We start from the raw sequence: 21,285 nt of genomic DNA, 5'->3' as shown, positions 1-21,285 counted from the left end.
TGTCTAGAAAATATTCCATCCGATGACTGGGCTGACGGACTGTGCCAGTCCCCTGCCTGATTGCTATTTATGTATTTGGCTATGTGCAGCGCCCCAGGTCTTAATATGCATATTAATAGGCCAGTGTTGTACAGACCTAAAATAATAGTGATGAACGTCATTTGACAACTCACTGCAGACGGCAGGAATATCAGCCCCAGGATAGGTGGAATCAAATGTTGAATGTCATTCTACGTCGAGGGAAGCAGGCGCTAAACTAGTTATGGCTTTATGAAATATCGATTGAACCTTGAAATGCTTGGTCTGCAGCTTGTTCCAGGACTAACTGGCCATCAATGAACTATTGTAGTCAAGTCATTGTTTATTTGTTTCACCCTTAATTACAGTTCCAGCCTCAAAGGGCTTTACAGGCCCACTTATAAGACCCCCCCACCCCCTAACCCTAAGCTGTCTGAGGGGTTTAAAGGAAAAGTCTCCCATAACCCAGAGGGAAGGAACCTTGAGAAGGAACACAGAAGAGGGATCCCTGCTTCCAGGGATGCTTAGCATATGAAATGTGAAACAAGTAAACACGGGTTAGGTTATTATGAAATAGTGGATTAGAAAACCCATCATGACTGCTGGTCTGTTGATCGGACATGATTTTCATTCATGTACTCCAATATGGTCACTCTGCATTGTTCTCTTCCGCTCTATTTTGGATCCTATTGGATGCACCTTGCTCTTTTCACCTGTGGTTATTACCTTAGATGGATAAACCATCCCTGGCTATGCACTCACTCCTCCATTCTTCTTGATTGAACCTTTGTATCTTTTGCTTAACACTTCAAACATGTACTCCATGCTTGTTCAGACAAGAGGGCCGGCTGCCTTCAGTTTACATCCAGATCCAAGACATGTTGAACCTCCCACAAACAGACAAGCCTGTTCTTAGTAAATGTAATCTGGAGCCAACTTCTGTTTTAACTCCCAGTTTAGGCTCCCGCTCTCACCTTAGCCCACGCTTTAACACCTTAAATCACACAAGTGATAGCCAGAGGGCTTTTTAAACCGTCTTAACAACTTTTGTTCTCAGAGACGTATACCAAATCCTCTTTTGGTGTGAAAAACTGCAATACTACACTCACTACACACTGTTACCACACACACACACACACACACACACACACACACACACACACACACACACACACACACACACACACACACACACACACACACACACACACACACACACACACACACACACACACACACGCACGCGCTGTTATACACATTGTTATCACCTCTATCTTACCACAATCTAACAACCTCTTTGCTGTTTCCCTATTCAATTATTATATCTTACAGACAAGTCTGCAATTGGCTGTTTCTAAATATAGACAACATTTTCGCCTTTCTGTTGAGTTTTTGTTGGTCACCTGCATTCTCAATCCCCATGGGTGTGTCAGTGCCAGCAAGAGTTTAGAAATATATTTTTCCAAAGTCAAATTTGCTATTTTTTTTCAGTTTTGCAATGCATGTCACGGTCAGGAAATAAATAAGCAAGTAGCTCACTAACTGGTAACACTTAAATATGGTTACATTAAACAACCATGAATGAATGTTAGTTAATGCAGTAATATGCACAATTATAAAGCATTAGCTTAGGGGTTAGGTTATGGGTTGGGCTTACATAAATAATGCATAAATGAATACTATAGTTAACACGAACAGCATTTACTTGGTTAACAAGACTCCCTTAGTTAACATGAATCCCCCTAACACATTTTGACGAGACCATTAGTTTACTGTTAATCAGCAGATAGTTATCTTATTACTGCATTAACAACTAATATTAATTAATGTACCCTTGTTGTATTACCCACTAACTCTAATGCTATATGCTACTCGAATCTATTCACCAATACGCAATCTATTTACCAATCCACGAGGCATCTCTTCTTTGATCTACATATAAACACAAGCGCTGTGATCTTTGTTGGAAACCCCAACATGTTGGACAGGCGCTATGAGGCAGGAGCAGTATCCCAAGAACACTGCCTGCTTGATGTTTCATTCAGTGTTCCTCACAGACCCTCCACCGCTATTACTATTTCATTATTTAATCATTTAGCGGACGCTCTCCCACAAAGCTGCTAATGGTGACTTCAGCTGCTGGTCGTTAAGTTGTGAAGGGGTTGTATAGGCACCTTACCCAAGAATGTTGCAGGCAGGGGTTTGAACCCAGTGCATTTTAGCTGGAAGGCAACACTCTGTGAGACCTTCCTGATTTCCCTACAACTCATTCCTTCTCTACTCATCAGTCCGGCCTCAAGTCTGTTTAAAGCCTCTTCCAAAGGCACCATGGCGAGGCAAGGAGCCCTGCAGTCTGGGAAATTTAAAGCAATGACGGCGCCCAAGGAAAGTGTAGCTATGGTGCTATCAAAATTACACTGAGTAACGTTGTTAAAGGGGTGATATTATGCCACCCGGTGTGAGTGTAATTAGCCATTACAAGCCGTTTGAAAATCGGTCTCTTTCTCTGTTTTAGTGACATCACAAGTGGGAATGTCCATCTTGTCTGTCTTGTAATGGCTAATCACACCCACACCTGGTGGCATAATTTCAGCCCTTTTGAAATATAACCTGCACAGAAAACCGTTTCTTTACTTCAAACAGGATTCAGGAAGGGTGAAGAGAGCATGACTGTCTCTTACTATTATTCAATCTGATTGGCCCGAGTCTTGAACAATGTAAAGCCACACCCATAATTGTAAATCAATCGCTGCCCAAAACACCCTTACCGTTAGGAAAAGCCTTTGGTGGCCTAGCTGTTGGTGCAGCCAGGCGTGGAGGGCTGAAAGGATGAAACTGTGGTGTTTACTCCCAGGCTAGCTTATCCAACCTCAGCATTTGAACCAGAAATGGTTGTATTGCCAAGTGAACCTTTACATACAAGGAATGCATCGAAAATATGGAAAAAACGGTATTCCTACAGGATATAAAATAAATATACTAAGGGTCTTTTCTGAACATGAGGTCTTGGAGTATGGACCTTTTCAGTTGGTGGTTAGTGGGATTAAAAGGAATTTATTGGAGTTATATTCAACTGCGTTCAACTGTTTAGAAAGTTTGGTCTCTTTTTATTTAACTACTGAAGCATAGCTTGCCTGAGATATTTTCTGACTATCAGAAGTAAACTCCTTTTATAGTGACACAGGATGACGCGTATTAAGGGACGGGACATTTTTGGAATTTATAACATGGCAAGCATTAGGTTATCCACAAGGGTTCTTACTTGAAGAGCTGGTCACCAAAATACACTTTGAACCCTCAAAAGGTAGACGGGAGAGGCATCGCCAAAGGAATATTAATATTATTTTGACGACTCTGTTGTGAAGTCACTCCATAATGTATGAGCTTGTTGACCTGTTAGAAGAGAGGAAGCCAGCCGCTCTGACTTCAAACGACCAGCGAATCAAACATCTGCTCTGTTCGGAAACATTGTCTGTGTTAATAAAGAGTTGTGAATTGATGTGGCAGACCAGTCCCTCTCGGGGTTACAACAAGTGTGATAAAGATACACTTGATGTGTTACCATTTTTTTTTCCTTCTTTTTGCTTACGCCTCAGTTTGCCAATTATTATAAACGTGTGAATTGGAACGGACAGCTCTCGCATTTTGTCAATGAGATTAGCGATGCTGTTTCATAGGGATGTGCTTTTCATAGGCACACTTTTTCATGTTGAGGCTTTTATGAAGTTTGTGCCTTGCCGGCCCCAGAGGCCATCAACACATTTTTTTAGGCATGGAATTGTTTTCTGGTTGTTTTATGTCGATATATAAATATTTCATGCAAATATCTCTAAAGGACATAAAGGGGTTGGATGGTTTTGGATTAGTAGAATTCCATGAGGCGTTTTGGCCCATTATTCTGTGTGTTAATAATTTATCGAGATTATAAGCACTGCCAAGATTATTTGTGTTTATTACAGTTAACGTGAGAAATCAGGTCAATAGTACGCTGCGGCAAGTGGGGAGTGCTCATTTAAACTGTGTAGGAGTGTACAGAAGACTTGGCTACTAAAATTGCATTAGAGTTTTGTGCAATGACCTCGTCCACAGCTATTAAACATGGTTGAGTAAGCTAGATAATAAACCATTAGTATGTTGTAGAGTTGGCTGGAAATAGAATTGGGTCGAGGGAAGGGACAGGAAAGGTAAATTAAATAAATTGTGGAATATATAACAATAAAACTCTCTGTACTCTCCTTGTTAACAGCAAGATAGTCAACAGGGGCATTTAGCGTGACTTTAATCATAGCAAATGCTCCAGTGGAAAATACCACATTAGTTCATTCATTTCCCCATGAGGTCAAAAAAAAACAACACGTCACATTAATTGTGTTTTCCGACACCATGTCTTCATTCTTTTTATTTTCAGGTAATGCTGTGATTTGCTTTTCGATATTCTCCTGTTCTGCTCAGGAACCGTGTGCTGCAATTGCTTTTTCTTATATGGAATCATCCATCTGTTTAATTGCGTCGGCTAAACACGCTGGCAGGTCTATAGACGAGGGAATTGAACTCCAACAGCTGATTTAAGCCTTGATCAGCGAGCACAGGGGAGGGAGTGCGGGGAATTCTAATACCTGCTCTGTATGCCGATTAATTTGTCTCATTCAGGTGTTCCCTCTCCCCCGCTAATGGACCCCCCCCCCCCCCCCCACCTCCCCCCCTAACGTTCCTCCCATCTAAATCTACTCCACTCGTCCTTTTCTATTCCTGCTCACATAACATCTTCATATAACGTTGGCTAATCCCTTTCAACCTAAGCCCTCTAAGTCCCTGTTAAAACCCTATTCATTCTTCGACACTCAACCGCATTTTTTTTTTCATTTTGTCAGTAGGTCGGAGATTTGAACAGGATTTAGGACTTGAAAATCAATTTGTTCATTCTCGTATGTCAAGTAATCCCCTTCTGAAGGTGTAGAAGAGCTTGTTGATACGCCGGGTGTACGGATGGCCATAATCCGGTCAGAGATAAGGGTAACGCAGGTATTCAGTATTGGAGAGGAGCCTTCAGGACAAGGACTGGACATGAAGGGATGTGAAGTTCATTCAAGAAAACCTGAAAGTCTTTTCAGCCAACAACGCATATTTTTGCATTTTGCATATCTTCTCCTTTGTAAGGTGAATTTGTATAGGACTCGAAAACCTTTGATTTCCTTGGAGATCAATAAAGTTCTTTCCATCTGTCCATCTTTCTATCCTTATCGCTACACTGTCTGTCTGTACATCTAAACTCTATTTATCAATAGCATGCCGCATGTTGGAGGAAGAAAGGAAATATGTCAAATACTTTCAACACAACGGCCTAATAATAGCATCAATCCATCATCCTGGTACACTTTCTACTTTCTATTATGCTCCTCTTTTTAATCAGAGCGGAGGATATGGAAACTGGTGTGAAGTTAACTTTAGCCTTTATTCAGCACAAAGCACAGTTATCCCCAAAAGAAAAATCTGACCCGGCAGATAGCTGCAGTGTGATTGACAGCATCTCGGAAGGCCCTTCTGAATAGATTCTGTATAGGTTAGCAGTATTATGCGGTACGCATGGGGGACTTACCATTCCCTGTCAATGACTGTCACAGAGAAGCTGGATTTCCAGCTGGCTCTATGTTGTGCATACAAATGATACAGGACATTACTACTGGACCCCGTCCCAAGGAAATGCATAAAGTTAATTGCCTTGCAAAACAAAGGGGAAAAGTAATTTGTCCATCTCTGTAAACTAATATGGATTGTTCTATTGTTTATGTCAATGTCCAGTATGGCTGGGGTTTGTTTGGAAGTAAACAAGATATTTAATAGGACTGATACATTTTATTGTGTTCGCTTGTCCTTTGCTTAAATGAATAATGAAAAAAGTCCTCTAAGCATATTGTTTACTCGCTCGACTCTCGGCACAAGACTTGAACAAATAACAGATGAGAATGTTTCAGAAATAATGCATCAATAACTAGTAGTAAAAAAACAAAACAAAACAAGGTCAATATACAACATATAAAAAAATGACGCATACTGTAATAGGTGGGGAAGGATAGAATAGTTGTTGGTGGTAATGGTGTTTTACTCCCAACCCAAACGTGCTGGTTTTGATTCCAAATGTCCACAGCCTAACTCGTAGGCATCCATGAGCAAGATGCCCTAACCCATACACTTGCTCAGTATTGACACGTCTCTGCATTCACCATGGGTCGATTCAAAAAAATGAAATAGTATATTGTCTCACCTAAGTAGAATAAATGACCAAGGGAGATCTTTGTGAACCTAGCGATGATGGCGCCGCAGAATAGCAGGGGACACTGAGAGCAGAGAGAGTGAGAAGTAGGAAGAAGACAGTCTCTATTAATATCAGTAATTTATATTGCCTTCGAGCCGGAGCTCCCCCGAGTGTTGCCTTATCTCTGATGGGGATAACGTGTGTATAGCCAGCAGCACTTATGCTTATTAGGCCTGATCATTTAGTGTCTGCTAATTTACTGCTAATACTATGTAATGCTCTCATCTCTGTGACTGCAGAGAGCGACTGTCCAAGCACCAGAGAAGACTTCCATTTTACCCGTGTTATAAATGTGCATTTGATGCAGTCTTCCAGCAGCATTCGATCTATCAGCAGCCTGTACGATTGGGTTTGAATCCATGCAGCTAGAACATTGTTATTGAAAAGGTTTATGTTGTTGTCTTTGCTTTCGAGGTAAAGTAGGGAAATCATTAACTTTTAACTTGTTCCCCTCCGTAACGTGAGTGCTGTGGTCCAGTCTTCGAGACAAGCAGAGAGGAAAAGGGAGATTCTCTGTTAAAGGATTTGATGCAAACAGGCCTGTCCCCTCCCCCCCATCACCCACACCCCTATCCCTGCTGCTGTTAATTAACATGTGGGGCTGTTTTGAAATTTATCTTGCAATCTTCATTGCTTTTTCATTCATATTAAGTAAAGGCTTGTATAAAACCTCTGCAACACTATGTCACTTTTACGATCCTATTCCAAAGAGATGCCTTGAGATATTTATGGACGCCCGTGCCAGGTATGACAGAATGACGTATTGTTTATTTATTTATAGTTCACCGATTGTAGTATTTTACAGCCCCATCCACCCTTCCACCGGCACCAAAAAGCTAATAAATAATAGTACATGCCAGCCATTCATCTCAATAAATGTACTGCCACACGCTAGGTTAATACTTTATACATCCATCCCTTTATTTAACTATTTTAACTCCCTCACCCTCAAGAATCACTAGTACCTTTTCAGAAAGTGTATATTATTTATGTTTGAAAAATGTTTGTTGGTGTCTACTGTGTTAGTAGTTTTGTCCTGTATTGTTGGACCTCAAAAAAGTTATTTCCCCACAGGGATGATAAAAGTACGTAGTTATCTTTATCTACCTCGGTGGGCAAGATGACGCTGCTTTTAATATACTGCTCCTCCCACAGAAAGGTCCTGAGCCGGGTCAGCCCATGCCTACCGGCAACCCTTTAGCCCTTCCTTGTTAAGGCAGATATCATTCAAAACCCATTATGTTATCGATACAAAAAGTGTTGTTTTGGTTTTATACAACTGATAATAATGCTGGGGGCAGGATAGTCCAGTAGAATAGTCAAAGGGCCCTATTTTAACGGTCTGAAACACAAGTGAAAAGCACCAAGCGCAAGTAGCTTTGTGGGCGGTTCTATGGCGATGTCGCTATTTTACCGGCGCAAAAAGTACTCTTGCCTCCGGCACAAATCTAAAAAGGACTGGTCTGAAGTAGCCTAATTACCTGTAGGTGTGGTTTGGGCGTAACATGCAATAAACCAATGAGAGTGCCAGCTCCCATCCCCTTTAAGAGCCATGAGCGCATTTGAATCTGACAAGTTGATATTTTGACAGCGCGTCTGCAGTCTCCGATGAGACAGATGCAGGTTTTCTTCCACAACTTCAGAAATACTGAGTCCTCAAATAAATGTCGGCATAGAAAACTTAACACACATATGATATGCGGTAACTGTGGTTCTATTTACGGTAATGATATACGCAATACATTATAAACATTGTTTCTTATCAGTATTGTATGCATTATCGTTATCAACTTGTGTACCTAATATGCATGCGTCCCCCCGTTAATATACATTGCCATGGGCTGTATTATGCGTTACGTGTTTAGTTTGTGTGTGTTTAAACAGATGGACGCACACACGCGCACCCGCATTCATTAATTATTTTACAAATACACACACTTCATTCATTATTTTTAACACTCAATCGCGGTAAAACACGCGGTAAATTGGCTTGTACACGATGTCTGTGTCAAGAAAATATGTGTTTGCTGTACGGTGTTTGCAGATGCATTGTGATTCACAGTCAACTTATTACCGCTGTATCAGCTGTTCTTTCCCAAATAATTTACCAAGAATGTGTGGCAAGGTAGATGAGAGAAGCAAAGTGTATGCGCGAGGTGCACAAGCAACATTATGCATGTGCCCTTAAAATAGCATCTGAACAACACGCCACTGGCTTTAAACCAGGTATTGCCTGGTTTGTGGCGCAAGTGGCTTCTGAAACTGCAAAATAGCACCAGGGAACGTTTGCGCCAGAACACGCCTCCTCCTTTCGCCGAACCGCCCCTTGGGGCGCAAGATCTCATCTCATCTCATCTCATTTTCGTCCGCTTATCCGGGGTCGGGTCGCGGGGGGAGCAGCTCAAGCAGGGGGCCCCAGACTTCCCTTTCCCGGGCCACATTGACCAACTCTGACGGGGGGATCCCGAGGCGTTCCCAGGCCAGTGTTGAGATATAATCTCTCCACCTAGTCCTGGGTCTTCCCCGAGGTCTCCTCCCCACTGGACGTGCCTGAAAAAAAATTGCGCCGGATGCAAGATAGGGCCCTATATGTGTCTCAAACAATTGGCTTTGGATAGGAGTGTTTGTGAATAGATGGCGCTTGTACTGATACTTGAGTTGATCGTTTGTTGTCTTTTCTCTAGGTGATTCTTATGCTGACAAAATACTTTGACTTCACCACAGGCAGAGTTACGGAGAGTTCTTTATGGAGGTAAGAGATGGATTTTCTTAGCAGTTCCACCTTGCCAATACAAGGTCTGCAATTACTGTGTTATCTCCTTCGACTAAGAACTTGGATGGGACTGGCAGGAATACATGTGCAGGAATGCTTCATGGAGATACAATGGAGATGAGATGCCTTTTCATATCATGTTCACAATTCCCAAATGACAGGGCCCCAGCCTTGACAGAAATTCTGAAATACCGATGGCCAACTGTTGCAACAGATGGCAAAATACTGTCCCTTTAATGAAAGATTACAAAATAAAGCATATTCTTGCTGCTTAATTCATTTTGTTTATTTTTTCCGCAAATGTTTTGCTGGTGATTATGGCATCCTGAACCGTACAGAGAAAATAATTACTTAATTTGGCTCATTAAAATATGATTAGTAAATTACTTGTCATTTTCTGCTGGCCACTTGAGACTACAAGACCTCATCAGTGTTTTTGAACTTGTAAAGTATCATCCCATCATCCTTTATCCGGTCACAACAGCTCACTGACTACTTCCTTCAACTCCCATTTCAGGTCCACCGACTATGGAACTACCTACGAGAAGCTGAACGAGAGAGTGGGACTGAAGACGATACTGAGCTACTTGTACGTTAGTCCAAACAACAAAAGAAAGGTACCCCCATCTCTTCGCCTACAGCAGCTATTAGAGAAACACAGCTATAAAAAAGCATATACTTATCGTTCCCATAAGAGCACGGCCGGTTCTGGATAGAAAAACTATAGTTTCCTTTTTGGTGCAACGTTGCACTACCCCACTTATATAGAAATGTGATATATTATCCACTCCATAGGATTTAATCTGAGCGCCCTGGATGGGAGTCTCTCGAGGCGCCGTCTATCCATTTCCTCCTCATGGCCCTGTCTCGTCTCATCTCAGATCATGCTGCTGACTGACCCCGAGGTGGAGAGCAGTCTGCTCATTAGTGCTGACGAGGGGGCGTCCTACCGGAGACACAGCCTGGGCTTCGACATCCTCAGCCTGCTCTTTCACCCCGAGCAGGAGGACTGGATCCTGGCCTACAGCCACGATCAGAAGGTAATGTGTGTGCGGAGCAAGCCGGGCGTGGTGAAACTGAAACTGAAAGTCAAGGTAGAATAAAAAGGAAGAGAGACATGAAAGGGAAAGTAAAATGCATTAAGGCTTCAGGGAGAAATCTGAACTCTAATAATTTTTTGGGGTTGTTTTGTTGTTTATTTGTGATGGATCTTGAAATATTTATCATTAATTTATTATTTATGTCTTTTATGTTTGCGTAATTACCTTTCTTCAGGTCGTTTATTGAATTTAGTTTTTCTACTTTGTGAAGCCAAAGTTGAGAAATACAAGTTTTGGATATTTTATTTAAGGCAATTGGTCTTCCGGAAAATGTGTTCTGTTATTTTGTTAATTGTGTCTGGACCCTCATTACCCAAGACACCAAGGCACAGCCGGCTGAATCTGCTTTCCTCTCCTTAAAACGAACAGCAGAGTTGCCTTTTCCCAGCGCATGGTACCATGTCCTTGATAAAGATATAGAGGCTGCTGACAGAAGAGACTCGCATCAAATGAAACAAAGTTCCCTCTTGCACGCCTTTTGACTAGCACAGACTGAAAAATAAAGAAACACACAGCTTGAGGCACCGGAGACACCTGCCTGTGTGTGTACGCACAACCATTTTTGCACAAACACCAATTTGCTCACACACACACACCGCAAAATAAAACACACCCTTTGAACCACAAAGGCAACTGCAGTGCGTACACACACACACACACACACACACACACACACACACACACACACACACACACACACACACACACACACACACACAGAGAGACACCACACACACTCCATTGATACACGCATTTCGTTATCATGAGTAAAAAAAAAACATGCTGTCTACCATGCTCTGCACAACAGGCATCAGACTGAACTTCCAAGAGCTGATTCTGAAAGGTTTGATACTCAGTGAGGAAACGCCGGGCCATGGTTAGAGATGGATAAATGGAGCCAGCGGAGCCAGAAAGCTTTGTCAAACGCCATCAATTGCCGTTTGACAACAGTAAATAAAAATAAAGGATCTCCTGGCAAAGTTTGCCTTGAGGCTATTGCTAGCATTTTTTTATTTGAAAGTGACTTAATGTTTTTCTGAGATTTGTTATTTTTCGTGACAAATAAAATACCTGAGAGTTGAAGGAAGAACAACAGGAGGCTTTGCAAGGCGGAAATACTGTATCCCCCATAATTCCTATTGAAAAATGTATGCTGACTTAATTAGCGACCAATCTGAATCCAGCTCTTGATTTATCATGTTGGCAAAATTGTACCACACAGTTGATTGATTACCCTGCCAATAAAATGTCTGATGTCAAACCACGATGCTTTTGAACATCTAACTGTTTGCATGGAAGCATTACCATTTGGAAACAACTGTTCTCTGGTGATTTTGTCTCCAAGCATAACATCGACCTCAGAAGTGTTTAATTAGGTGCCTAATCCAAGAATTTCACCAAATTACACAAGTTACAACTGCCAAAAGATTTCTAAGGACTAAAGCCCTCTGCTGGTTTATTCTTTACAACAGACATTTCGTTTAATCACGCCCGATGTCTCCCCTTCTGTTTCCCAGCTTTATGTGTCTGTCGAATTTGGGAGAAGATGGCAGCTTGTCCATGACAACGTCGTCGCCAACAGATTCTACTGGTGAGGAATAATACACCAGCCTATGGCATTCAAACACTTGTGTCGGTTTTTTTAACTTTTTGTCATGTTATTGGACTTTATATACATTTATGTATTTTCAACATTCTATAGTCTATAGTATATTCATTCCATCATAATATGAACAGATTGTATTCTGTAGTACTGTGAACATACCCACAAATCTGTTCCAGTGTTTACTTGCATTGTTTGTGGAATACCAAACAATGTAAATCAGACATGGATGGATGAGGCTGGTGTTGTGAAAAAAAGCTTCCACGTGAGACGGTTTGTCAATGTCAGCTCTAGCCACACTGTTGTCGTTAACGGAGCCTAAAGAATAGATAAAAGCCGTTCACACGTGAAGAGCTCAGCTTAAATGTCTCTTTATATCAAACTTAGCCCTGGGAGAAAAAAAAACGTATCTTATCTAATAGCTGACAACCACACATTAACCATAACTTATGGCGGCCCAAGCCAGACAATTAAGCAGGCCACAGTTTATCAGTGTGGTCTCAGCTACCAATGGGAACCCAGAGCACCCTGTCCCTGGTCGCCTGTTGGCCAATAGAACGGCGACGTGGGATTTGACAAAGTGTCTATTAAAGGTGAAAAACGTCCGCGAAGCAATTACCAAACGCCGATGGAGGCGCGGGCGGGTCTGTTACTTTATACCATACTTCAGACCCCAGATGGCGAATCGAAAATGACAAGAAAGCTATATTTAGACCTGAGAGTGGCCATTATTGCAACAAGTGAACACTCGCTGTCAAAATGCACTTAACTGCTGCCATTAAACATTGGATTCCAACCACATATCTTTCAAATATAGTCTTTCAGCTTATTATTGTATGAGTGAAAATGGTTAACGCTTAGGTCAATGTGTTGGAAATAGAAACATCTGTTGTAGTGTTGGTATTCATAATTCATAATTATCAACTAAGCTATTGTGTCCGTATGTATGTATGTATGTATGTATGTATGTATGTATGTATGTATGTATGTATGTATGTATGTATGTATGTATCTATATGTATATATATATTATATGTGTATATATATATATATATATATATATATATATATATATATATATATATATATATATATATATATATATATATATATATATATATATATATATATAGATAAATAATTAGAATGAATAGAAGTAACTAATTAACTAACTAATTGTAGCCTACATAATATATATGTATATGTGTATATGTATGGAGGCTACAATTTCTTATGTATATTATATCTATTATTTATCTATTTTCACAATAATTACTGCAGTCTTCATTGTTCTGATTAAATTCAGAGGGCAGATATTAAAGTATGTTTAATAGATAAAGTTCTTATTGTATTAACTGTTGCAGGTCCCGACTGGGGTTGGATAAAGAGCAAGGAATGATTCACCTGGAGATCAGTGTATCTGATAGACGTAAGTACACACTTCCACTGCATTATTTTACATTTCCATTACATTTAGGACTCCAGCACACACTTTTAGTCAAAGTGACATGCAGTTGAGGCTGGGTTATCAAAGCGTGTGTGTGTGTGTGTGTGTGTGTGTGTGTGTGTGTGTGTGTGGGGGTGGGGGTGGGGGTGGGTGGGTCCTGGGTGAATATGGACTGGAAGGTGTGGATGTGTGTCTGAGGATCCTCTTACAACTGCTCAGAGTGCATAGCCGCTAAAGCAATTAAATGTGCTATTTATGCATTTGGTAGACTTATTTATCCAAAGGGACATACAGTAAATTCACATAAACTGTTTTTTAGCAGCAAGTAGGGGCTAGGGCTTCTTTTGCATCAATGCCTTCTACAGGTAGTCTGCATCGCAGACCGAGCCCAGGGATTTGCCGGCTTTTATTGGCTTAATTTGATTTAATTTCATGAATTTTTATGATTCCAAATCATTACACAGAGGGCTCCTCCGGAGACTAGCATGCCAGCACGATCTGGGGTGATTAAAGTACTATCTTATCCCACACAAACGGCTACAAACACATAGTGACACGCACTTCTTCCAAGATAATTATTGTGCTGCCATTTTTCGGCAGGCGTACAAAAGGGTTTACGCCGCCCTGTTCTAATTAGGCCTGCTTGTTTACCCTTCTTGAAATAAAACCAGACAGCAGATGAAAATGTTTTCTCTTGCGCCAGGGCTCCTATTGAAACAGCTTAATCAACTGAATGCCTGAGAGCTAGATTCCCTTGTTTCATGTGTGTGTCTTTTACCCGGACGTCGCTTGGAAATCTAAATTGGCAGGCCGAAAACGGTTCTCATGCGATTAAGCTAATTTGTTTCTGCGATGCCCGGGCTCCGGCTCCGAGTTGGCCCACGGAGCGGAGAGAAGCAGTTCTGGAAGAGACCCCCACAGTGTTAATGTCTCGTCCCAAGGGAGAGGAGCATCTCCTCTGGAGCCAAGACACGAGGACAGCCCTCTCTCGCTCTCTCTCTGTCTCTCTCTCACTCTCTCTCTTGGGCCAAGACCCGAGGACAGCCCTCCCTCTTTCTCTCTCTGTCTCTCTCTCTGTCTCTGTCTCTCTTTCTCTCTCTGTCTCTGTCTCTGTCTCTCTTTCTCTCTCTCGCTGGGACAAGACCTGAGGACAGCCTTCCTTCCCTCTCTCTCTCTCTCTCACTCTCTCTATCTATCTATCTATCTATCTATCTATCTATCTATCTATCTATCTATCTATCTATCTATCTATCTATCTATCTATCTATCTATCTATCTATCTATCTATCTATCTGTCTGTGTCTGTGTCTCTCTCTCTCTGGGGCAAGACAGTAGGACGTCTCTGTCTGTATCTTTCTCTGTCTCTCTCTGTCTCTGCCTATGACCCTTCTTATGAGCCCTTTCTCTCTCCCTCGTTCACCCTGTCCCCCTATGTGCCTCTCTCGCTGTGGCTTTCCGTTCATCTATTAGTGAGCTCAGACACTGACCTCAGGGGGCTTATATATTATTATTATTATTATTTTGTTTTGTTTTGCATCCAAGAACTGGCTTAGGATGCCATCAGCGTAAGTGATGCTTGGACCCAATATGGAGGACACGCTGAAGGTTATATTTGTGTTTATATATTTATTGATGAACTTGTCCTTCACTTCACTGCAGGCTCCCAGTACATTACATGCAAGCTACAGAACTGCTCGGAAGGAAACAAGGGCAAGCCGTTCCCGGGTTTCATCCGGCCCGACTCCTTGGTGGTCCAGGACCAGTACGTGTTCATCCAGGTGGGTTTTTTTATTGCCCGGTCCGTCTTCATTAAAAGACAATTAAACGGCGATGCAAGGGCCGGCGCTGAATCGCTTGCTTAATGTGCAATTCCCCCACTTTTCATTAACTAATAGGGGGAGGGGGAGGGCGATATTGTGATGAAGGATGACTTCGTACTGAATGTATTTGTGTAAGGCCCCTAAGCCTCCCCCCCCCCCCCCCCCTTCCATCCCCACCAAGTACTCTTTATGAACTACTTCTTTGTTTTTGCTGCTTTTCTGGGGATAGCAGCTTGTGTAATAAAGCATACAGACACGTGGATGAGAAAGGGATTAGAGATGTTAGGTATGAACAGTTTTTTCAGGTGCCGTCCATCTGTCCATGATGTGTTTCTCCACTACTTTTTTTTGTCTTTGGCTTTATGTGATGCGAGCCAATGTACTTAAAGCATATAGACGTTGATTGGGTGATATTGCTGTTCCAGGTGCCGATAGCGGGGCAGTCTGTCCACTATGTGTCCTATAAAAGGAACCCCTTCTACCCCATGAAGCTGCCCAAGTACACGCTGCCCAAGGTGAGAAACAATTTGGTTGGGGCGAGTTTCATACATACTGGCGTAAAGCGGATATTTGGTATTATATTGTTCATTGTTAGCTCCCTCAGTTAGCACAAGTTGTATATCTTACTCACTCATTTAGCATCACATTTGGCTGCTAATTCTTCTTTTTTACATCAGTCAGCTCACTCCGTAAGTGACACTTAGTTTTCTTCCTCACTTAGCATCAGTGTAGCAATGTCCATGTCGCTACAAGCCACATAGGTAGTTTTCCCTGGCCCCTTTAGACAAGGATGCGTAGTGATGTTGGAAACTGGTTTATTGTAAGGCTTGCAGACGATGATACATGGCGATGCGATCAATGCTGCCATGCAGAAGATCTCTCTCCCGAGTGTGTGGGGTGATGGCTGGTGTAAACTGTGCACGTTGATTCCCCAACGCACAACCGGTGTGCAGCCTCACCCAGCGCCAGAGTCCAATCAGTCTGACACGGCCTGGTGAGGCTGCTCAAACCAGCCATCACCCACACACACACTCCCACAATCAGTTTGTTTGCTTCTTTAGTATCAGTCGGTTCGCTTCCTCAGTAAGTGAGCTTCCTCGTTGAGCATCAGTCAGTAGTGTCTTCCACAGTTGCCATCGTATATTCAGCATCCTCTGCTAATTACGTGGCTCCTGTCACTGCCATTCCTTTTTCCAGGACTTGCAGATAATCAGCACGGATGACAACCAAGTTGTGACAGCCATCCAGGACTGGCACCAGAACGACTCGTACAACCTGTACACGTCAGAGCAGGGAGGGCTGTTTTTCACCCTGGTGCTGGAGAATGTGGTCAGCAGTGGTGGACCGGAGGGCAACGTCATGATAGACCTCTACGAGGTAGGAACACCCACCCACCCACCCATGCATAAATTATCACTCTTTCCATTTGGCCATCCGTACACACATAGTCTTGTCAACCCCCCCTCCATCCCCCTCTCATCTTTCCTACCATAAATCATCTATCCATCCATCCATCAATCCTTTTCTCCATCGAAAAATGGTTCATCCATCTATCATTCAACCTCTATCTATCCATCCATCCATCCATGTAATCTATCAATCTATCCATCAATCTAGCTGTCTGTCTGTCTATCCATCATCCGTTCATCTCCCCTCCAACTGCTCATCCATTATCCATCGAATGTAGCCTTCTATCCCTCCACCTATCCCTCTTTCCATCCATCCATCCATCCATCATTTTCTCTACCGTCAAACGACTATGTTTTGCCGAATGCACACTGCATGGATCAAGTGTGAGATACCAGTTCAGTTTTGTAGTTTTACGGCAGACTGTTGCCAGTTCATTGTGTATAAATAGCCAAAGACGGCTCACTTCATCTTCTTTGTGCTTTTGCCCCAAAGCGTCTCAACCCCTATCTGGACCTTGTTTGCTCTTTCCCTCCTCTCTCGTGGTCTCGTGGTGACCTGAACTAAAACATTTAGTAGCGGTCGCTGCTCCCCGGCACCAAGCCAACGAGGTCCTGACACCGGCGTTAGCATAACGCAGGCCAGTTCTCGCTCGTTCTTGTCCTCTCTTCCACACAGTGGAGTACTTGACCTCACACACAGGACACAAAGGCTCGACTAAATCCTGGATAAGCTTCAAGACCCTGGATGGGAGCTACAGATTTCTGCCTCCCTCTATAGATTATCTTCCACTGCAGTCATTTCTCTTCCTGCGACAAGATGGTATTCCCTTGGCCGACCGACCGAGGAAAGTTTTACTTTGGTCTATGTACAAAGATTTGCACAACATCAAAATAAAAAAAGGGAAATGCGGCCATGCGAGGACGACCGAGGGAATGGTTGGATTGCATCGTCGTTGCATCCTCTCGGCAGATAAAGATAAAGTAGCAAAGTCTCGAAACTGCGCTTTTACTTTGTTTTGAATCCCTACAGAAGGATCCAAAATAGTCGTCTCTGTCTGAGAAAGAAACTGCATGTGACCAGACGCCTTTTCTTGTTGCAAACATACCCTTTTTCGTTTGTGCTTTAACTTTGAGTATCATTTTGATATATTGTAGGAAAAGTGGAAAGTTTGACAACTTTGCCTCCCCCTCCCCCGCCCACCTTCCCCTACAGGTAGCTGGGATTAAGGGAGTTTTCCTGTCAAATAAAGTCGTTGACGGCCAAGTGAGAACTTACATAACGTACAACAAGGGGAGGGACTGGCAGCTACTGCAGGCTCCTGCAAGAGATCTCCAGGGAAACACGGTATACTGTGAACAGGTACATGGTGATATATATATGTTTGTTTGTGTGTGTGTGTGTGTGTGTGTGTGTGTGTGTGTGTGTGTGTGTGTGTGTGTGTGTGTGTGTGTGTGTGTGTGTGTGTGTGTGTGTGTGTGTGTGTGTGTGTGTGTGTGTGTGTGTGTTTTAAGAAGCTCAGAGCCCTTTCCCCATATGTGTTTTTATCACATATGGGATCCTCTGAGGGGTTCAATGTGTCATTGGATCTCACATTAAACCAACAATAGATTTGTCGTACTCTACAGAGGTTCTGTGAAATAATGATATTGAGGGAATAACTTTTACTTTGACAGGTATCAGCCCGTCCCTGTCTGTTCTCAGGGAATAACTATAATTGTGACTAATGTCTGCCTATATCTCTCCCTCTCTTATATCCTCCTGTTTGTCAGCCATTTTGTTCCTTGCACCTGCACCTCCATGTGTCTGAGAACCCTTACACTTCAGGGAACATTGTGAGCAAAGACTCAGCTCCAGGAATTATAATTGCGTCAGGTAAGGAAGTTGTGCAACACGGTAAATGTTCAACTCTTTCGGCTGATGGCTGGTTGCCACGGAAACAGGCGGTAGACCCTCGACTTTACCTAATAGTCGCTTGTTCCACAGCTAATGGTACCTCTGTTGGCAGCATTCTCGTGCGAGCAAGTCTATATTTCATGTTACAGTTCTGACAGTGGAGCAAAAATGGTTTTCTGTACTCATAGGATTGTTTTTCTACTAGGATACACATGAACTGTGCTTGGCCTGCATGACTGTACCCTCATGTGTTAAAGGTTCAAACTGGCATACTTGAAAATGTTTCTTGCAAAATGAGGTATATTCATGTCGATCGGAGACCTTTGTCAGTTTATTGTTTTTTTCTTTCTGTTGATGATTATAAACATGTCCTTCTAAATAATAGCTGTTTTTTTGTGCGCAGGTGTGATGGGCCCTGAATTAACCAGCAATAACGTCAGCATTTTCATTACATCTGATGCCGGGAACACATGGAGAGAGGTAGCACTCTTGTTTTTGCCTTTCTGGGCAGTTTGAACTCATATCAAAGAGAGGGCGAATTGATTTTGATTTCGGCTTCTATAAACCCGCTTAGAGAAGAAAATCGGGTGAATAACAATTCATAACAAACAATTGATACTTGACTGGCTTAACTTCAGTGTGCGTGAATATCTTTTTGAGAGATTAAGTCTTGTTTAAAAATACATTAATTAAATTATGTTTATATACATTCTGATGAGGGTGGCCTGGCCCTATAACCTTCAATTCAGGCAATTAGTTTGTCGGAATCTGGGAGAATTGCCATGCACACCATCAAATATTCAGATGCGTGGATGTTTGCTGTAGCCGTCTCTCTGCAATAACAAGTCCAGCTCAAACGGTGTAAATGGAATTGCTCTGGTTTTCTCTCCCAGGTGTTTGAGGAGGAATACAGCGTCTTGTTTCTGAACCAGGGGGGTGCTCTGGTGGCCATACGACACACTCCGCTGCCCATAAGACATATCTGGTACAGAAATATATGCATTATGCCTTCCAGGGAAATGTGTGAATTATTATTTATTTTTTTCATTCTGATTGAATTCACCTCTGTAATAGCCGTCCCCCCGTAGTCGGTCTATTTCTTGCAGTCAGCCCCCTAGTCAGTTTGTCTTTCTTAGTTGGATACTTGCATTATGATTGAATTCATCTCTGTTTGCGTCTACAGCCGCTCTTTTTCCCAAACCATACATCGTTGTTTCATTCTGAAATATAGACAATATGTCTCAAGGCAAAACAGTTTTACTTATCAAACTGCATTAATACTCCCTAGTCTCGGTATTCTTCTTCTGAACCCGTCATATATGGCACAGTTGTCTTTGAAAAACAAGCACAGATCTTCAAGGGAAAACCGTTACATGCATGCGCTTTTATTATGTCTTATGGAACGTCTCTTTGTAGCCCTGATCCCCCTAGTCACCTGGTTGTTGTTCTCCGACCTTCCTAACAATACACCAACCTAGGGAACCCTGACCTCGAAAATATACATTATGTCTTGGTGAAAAACTGCAAAATGTACTTTTCTTTTTCCTTTCTGATGGAGCTGACCTCTTTTTGTAACTCTGGTCTCCCTAGTCACCCGTTTTGTACTCCTTCCTCCTCCTTCCTCCAGGCTGAGTTTTGATGAAGGCCAGCGCTGGGATCAGTACAGCTTCACCTCCTCCCCGCTCTACGTGGACGGGGTGCTGGGGGAGCCAGGGGAGGACACCCTTATTATGACGTACGTAGACTTGCTACAAAAACCTCAATACTTCCCTTGTGTCCAACCGATAGACGTGGTTACGACAGACAGACAGACAAAACTGAACCGAAAGAGATCCGGACCGATGTCCGGTTTTACCGGCACAAAAGAAATGCATTAACAAGTCAAAAAGAAAACGAAAGGAAACTGCAGTTACAATAGATTGAACAAAGGTTAGAACAAATTGGATTGGTATTGAGACTGATGCCCATGTTCTAGCATTGAAAAATAGTATAATATTAACTATTATATAGTTAGTAATTTAGAATATGTGTTTAGCCCAAAGTGACATACAGGTGGATCCAGAAACAGGTTGTTCAGGAGAAGGTATCTGGGTTTCTTGCTCAAGGATGTCTACAGCTTTGCGGACCGTAGGGGTTCAAACTCAGTACGTTATGGCTGGAATTTGAACATCCTAGCCACAGCGCTATGCTATCTACTATAATAGAATATTGTTGAGGGGAAATATTGCTCTTTTGATATAGCACCTTATTGAAACACTCCATTTATTAATATAAAGGTCAGAACTGAAAATAGCGTTTGGATGATTTTTGTTTGCTTGCCGTCTCAAAGTGTAATCACTTGAAAAATTGCTATTTGTTTATGCTTATTGTAGTGGGAGCTTGGGGAGCGCTTGATCTAGTTCTCAGCGGTCGCTTGGGCAGTGTGCTACATTACTGTGAGCATTTTCTGCCTCCTCCAGCTACCCTGTCCTGTCACGTTTCAGAAACCTGCTGCCCTCAGCACTCTCCCAACCCACCCCAATTCTGCTCGTATGCCCCGGTGGTTGGCACCCTTGCTTTGCGACGTCACTCCGGATAAGTGCGTCCGCCGAGCGACCAAACGTCGATGCTGAAGATGAGTGTGACTGTGTTGCTTCTGTGCAGAATATTCGGTCACTTCAGCCATCGATCTGAGTGGCAGCTGGTGAAGATCGACTTCCGGTCCTTCTTCAGCCACCGCTGTCAGCCGGACGACTACCTGACCTGGCAGCTACACAACGAGGTAAGGCCAGGCCAGCTACTATTTTGACCACTACTCGTCTCACACGACAAACAGTCAAGTCTATTGCACTTGATTATTTGTCATGTGTGTTATCGGGGCGAAGCCCTCCATCCCAGCCCATAGTCTTAAAGGGCGTCACAGGCCCCC

At 42.6% G+C, this 21,285-nt stretch overlaps 2 protein-coding genes across 4 annotated transcripts in view; one reads left to right on the top strand and one right to left on the bottom strand.

Annotated features, from left to right (window-relative positions):
• smndc1 (survival motor neuron domain containing 1) overlaps window positions 1–21,285 on the bottom strand; it is a 147,318-nt gene that overhangs the window by 67,322 nt on the left and 58,711 nt on the right. The gene's annotated exons all lie outside the window — the stretch shown is intronic.
• Window positions 1–21,285, top strand: part of LOC132473135 (VPS10 domain-containing receptor SorCS1-like) — a 50,737-nt gene that overhangs the window by 12,150 nt on the left and 17,302 nt on the right. For both annotated transcript variants that reach the window (XM_060073121.1, XM_060073120.1), the window contains exons 2-15: window positions 9,016–9,083; window positions 9,622–9,721; window positions 9,986–10,144; window positions 11,722–11,795; window positions 13,172–13,236; window positions 14,914–15,032; window positions 15,500–15,589; window positions 16,272–16,451; window positions 17,697–17,843; window positions 18,254–18,356; window positions 18,781–18,857; window positions 19,271–19,362; window positions 20,005–20,112; window positions 21,021–21,138. In XM_060073121.1, the coding sequence (XP_059929104.1) occupies window positions 9,016–9,083; window positions 9,622–9,721; window positions 9,986–10,144; window positions 11,722–11,795; window positions 13,172–13,236; window positions 14,914–15,032; window positions 15,500–15,589; window positions 16,272–16,451; window positions 17,697–17,843; window positions 18,254–18,356; window positions 18,781–18,857; window positions 19,271–19,362; window positions 20,005–20,112; window positions 21,021–21,138 (1,500 nt within the window). The remainder of the gene's footprint in view (window positions 1–9,015; window positions 9,084–9,621; window positions 9,722–9,985; window positions 10,145–11,721; window positions 11,796–13,171; window positions 13,237–14,913; window positions 15,033–15,499; window positions 15,590–16,271; window positions 16,452–17,696; window positions 17,844–18,253; window positions 18,357–18,780; window positions 18,858–19,270; window positions 19,363–20,004; window positions 20,113–21,020; window positions 21,139–21,285) is intronic.

This window comes from Gadus macrocephalus, chromosome 15 (genome assembly GCF_031168955.1).
Source record: "Gadus macrocephalus chromosome 15, ASM3116895v1".
Classification (NCBI taxonomy): domain Eukaryota; kingdom Metazoa; phylum Chordata; class Actinopteri; order Gadiformes; family Gadidae; genus Gadus; species Gadus macrocephalus.
The sequence above is the reverse complement of the archived record's forward strand: the minus strand, read 5'-3'. Positions and strand labels throughout refer to the sequence as shown.